At 38.6% G+C, this 3,060-nt stretch overlaps 1 protein-coding gene and 1 pseudogene across 1 annotated transcript; both read right to left on the reverse strand.

The window, feature by feature from the left end:
• Window positions 1-434: 434 nt before the first annotated feature.
• On the reverse strand, window positions 435-2,023 carry LOC148039859 (uncharacterized). Its single transcript, XM_087662426.1, has 6 exons — window positions 1,861-2,023; window positions 1,683-1,787; window positions 1,247-1,368; window positions 964-1,054; window positions 741-862; window positions 435-644 (listed from the first exon to the last, which is right to left on the reverse strand). The coding sequence occupies exons 1-6, from the start codon at window positions 2,021-2,023 to the stop codon at window positions 435-437; spliced, it is 813 nt and encodes a 270-aa protein (XP_087518552.1).
• A 204-nt stretch (window positions 2,024-2,227) lies between these two features.
• LOC148039860 (uncharacterized) lies at window positions 2,228-2,826 on the reverse strand (annotated as a pseudogene).
• Between the last annotated feature and the right edge of the window lie 234 nt (window positions 2,827-3,060).

Genomic DNA, 3,060 nt, shown 5'->3' on the forward strand with positions numbered 1-3,060 from the left:
CATGGTAGTACACTACAATAAGAATTTTATAAACTGCATTTCATTAACATTTCAAAGCACATGGCAAAAAATCACACACAAAAGCATATCATCCTAGAGTGCATACAATGTCCTAAATAAGTCAATAGTAGTAACCTTGACAAACCATGACAAAACACAAGTCAATAGTAGTAACCATACTAATCAAAAGGGCAGCCATATGCATCATCCACTAGCTCACTCTCTGAAATCTCCTCATTTGAGCTGGACTAATCTCTAGTACCTGTAGAAGGTCCCTTTACCAAAGATTGTAGGATGCGACCAACAATGTCAGGGTCACTATCAAAAGAATAACAGAGGTGGCCAGATGTGATGCATGTACACATCAAAGGGGTTGTACTACTAACCATCTCCAAAGCCAATCCTTCGGGAGGACAAAGAGCCTCTAGAAAGCATCACACAAATCTGACACTCTGCTGCACACTTGATCTCAAATGTGCCTCCTTGCTAGCCTCCAATACCCTTGCAATATCTGGCAAATAGTGACGAATGACATGCCACAAGAACTGCACACCATGATCATGTCGTAATGTGGCACTCTGCTGAAGTCGTAAAGAGGCCATGTAGCCTCGACGCCGTAGCATATAAAAGTAGAAGGCATCCATCTATTGCACAATAATGACAAAAAATAGAGACATGTCACAAACTAATCAATAACAAAGCACCAAGAAAACTAAGTGTAAAATAACCATGTCAAATACCTCTACGGAAACACCCTCAATCGTAACCTCATCCATGAAGTTTAAGTCCTCAACTATTAATCTACGCACAATCTCCAACTCGCACCACGGGGCATATTTCTCCACCCACGAGGGAGAGTCCCTTGACAGAAAGAAATACATTTTAAACATTGACAATTACCTAACAATCTTATTCACAAGTACCTAACAATCCTATTTACATATTTTTGGCTCAAAGAATCACCTGAAATGGAGGCAAGACAAACAACCCATCCTGAGTCCACCAAACAAGTTGCTACCACTCCAAGTCCATGCCAAATATGATCCTCCAACACCTTGTTCCACAATGGAACACCATCTCGTCCATGCATAGAGTCCATGGGAAGATCCAAGAGCACAAAGTCAGCACCCCATGCCACCATCTTTTTCCTTTTCTTATACTCCACCCCCAATTCGTTAATTTCAGAAAAAAAAAGTATGGATCTTTGCATAATCCTCATGTCTAATAGAGGATGCAAAATCCTTACCCATAGAAATATAATCTCCACATCAAAATGAAAAGAAAGAGCGATCCAAAGAAGCCCCCCTTGTATGGACAAGAGTGGCACATATTCTTTTTGGGATGGTGGTCTAGGATGTGAGGATGGACCTAAATTAAAAACAAGCATAACATACAAAACAATCACGGCAAGTATAATGAATGAACAACAAGCATAACATACAAAACAATCGACTTGCATATATCCATAAAAAGAAGCATACCATTATGAAAGCTACCATGCATACCAACACGAGTGGTGGTGAATTGTCATCAACAAAAATTTCATAATCTAAAACAAAACAAACAAAGAAACATAAATCTTTATTTTGCAAGGAAGGTATATAAAGTATCCAACATAGAGAGCTAGCCTTCTCTAAGTTGCATGAGACATGAATATGCAAAGTGAAATAAGTAAAAGTCACATGTGTTCCGTGTCTCACTAATTTGAGCTTGCTTGCCCTTTTGAGCTTGCTTGCCTCTTTGAGCATGCTCACCCCTTTGCACTTCCTTGCCCCTTATTTGATCACCTTCAAAACCACTTCTTTGTTAGAAAAGTAAAGCTTAAGGAAAGAGAGGAGACAATTGTAGAAGCCACTTTACCTTGACTCAGGTAGCCACCACCACTTGCACCCTTTCCCTTTGATTTTTGCCATTCCTCAAATTTATCTTTCTCACTTGGGACATGGGGCGAGGGCATGTCGATCCACCAAGGGCATGTCTCAATCTCAAATGGTGAGAGACCAATCATATCCTCCCCATACATAGTGGACTCTTTGTTAGTGATATCCACCCATGTTTTACAAGCCTTGGGCAAATCAACAAGCAGCTTGAGGTCTCTCAAGTGCAAAAAATACATGGAATATTCAAAGATAATTTATATGGGTCCCCACAAACTACACACTGCAATGTCAAACAAAAGGCATTAAATTAGAAAACCAATTGATAGAGCAACCGACAAGCGGCTACATCAAGATGGGACTGAATAGGTTGATTCTCTTTTTTTTTGGACTTTTCTTTAGCACCAATTTTCTTAATGTTGCCAAAAATATGTTTTCTACCCTCGTATTGTATGGATGTGAAGTAAACATGAAGAGATGGCTCATCGGGCAAATTAATTGGATGCTCTGTGGTAGCTGCTATTATTATCTCTTGCTCCAAAGAATGAAGTGCATTCTTTTCTATCATGTCTAGCAAGAGTTCCCTAGACAACCAGCTACAATGATAGAAATAATGAAAGGCACGAAAACATGCAAAGCAAAGACAATTTTTTTAAATGAAGCATAGAGAAAAATCGAGAAAAGTGAAAAACTCTTACGCCCTGAACTTTGTGTTTGTTGATGGCATATCATGGGCATTGCAAACAAATCTTGAACTCTCAAGCAATCTCAACCAAGTTATCTTTTTCTCTGCACTGACAGAAGAGATTGCTATCAAATTCAACTTTTCAATACCCACAATGGTGTCTGCTATATCAAATTGAAGAAAAAACAAAGTTTCTCTCCATTCCTTGCCAAGGGATGGATTGATAATATTCAAAACCTAATAAATATACCAAAACCATTTCATATTAGTAGGAGACAAACACAACAATAATAATTCTAAACAAATCAAACATTGCAATACTTTTGCATGCGATCAGTGTACTTTCATCGTAATTCAATGGAGATCTCCTTTTCTTTTAAAGCCCTCTCCTCCACACTTAGACCTTTTGTCACTTTAGCTACTTTGGTCCTTACTTCCTTTTGAAACTCAACCGACAAAATTTTGGGGAAATCATTGCATTCCATACTTTCTAATCCT

Source organism: Lygodium microphyllum, chromosome 2 (assembly GCF_053477565.2).
Source record: "Lygodium microphyllum isolate KBCC chromosome 2, Lygodium_microphyllum_v1.1.10, whole genome shotgun sequence".
Classification (NCBI taxonomy): Eukaryota; Viridiplantae; Streptophyta; class Polypodiopsida; order Schizaeales; family Lygodiaceae; genus Lygodium; species Lygodium microphyllum.

What these genes read in the sequence shown, in the direction of transcription:
- LOC148039859 (XM_087662426.1), bottom strand. Translation starts at nt 2,023, where the DNA reads ATGTATGGGGAGGATATGATTGGTCTCTCACCATTTGAGATTGAGACA. An exon ending in TGGTGGCTACCTGAGTCAAG is followed by an intron (nt 1,788 to 1,860) that starts GTAAAGTGGCTT and finishes GTGGTTTTGAAG; the next exon opens with GTGATCAAATAAGGGGCAAG. An exon ending in TAGTGAGACACGGAACACAT is followed by an intron (nt 1,369 to 1,682) that starts GTGACTTTTACT and finishes TTTTTAATTTAG; the next exon opens with GTCCATCCTCACATCCTAGA.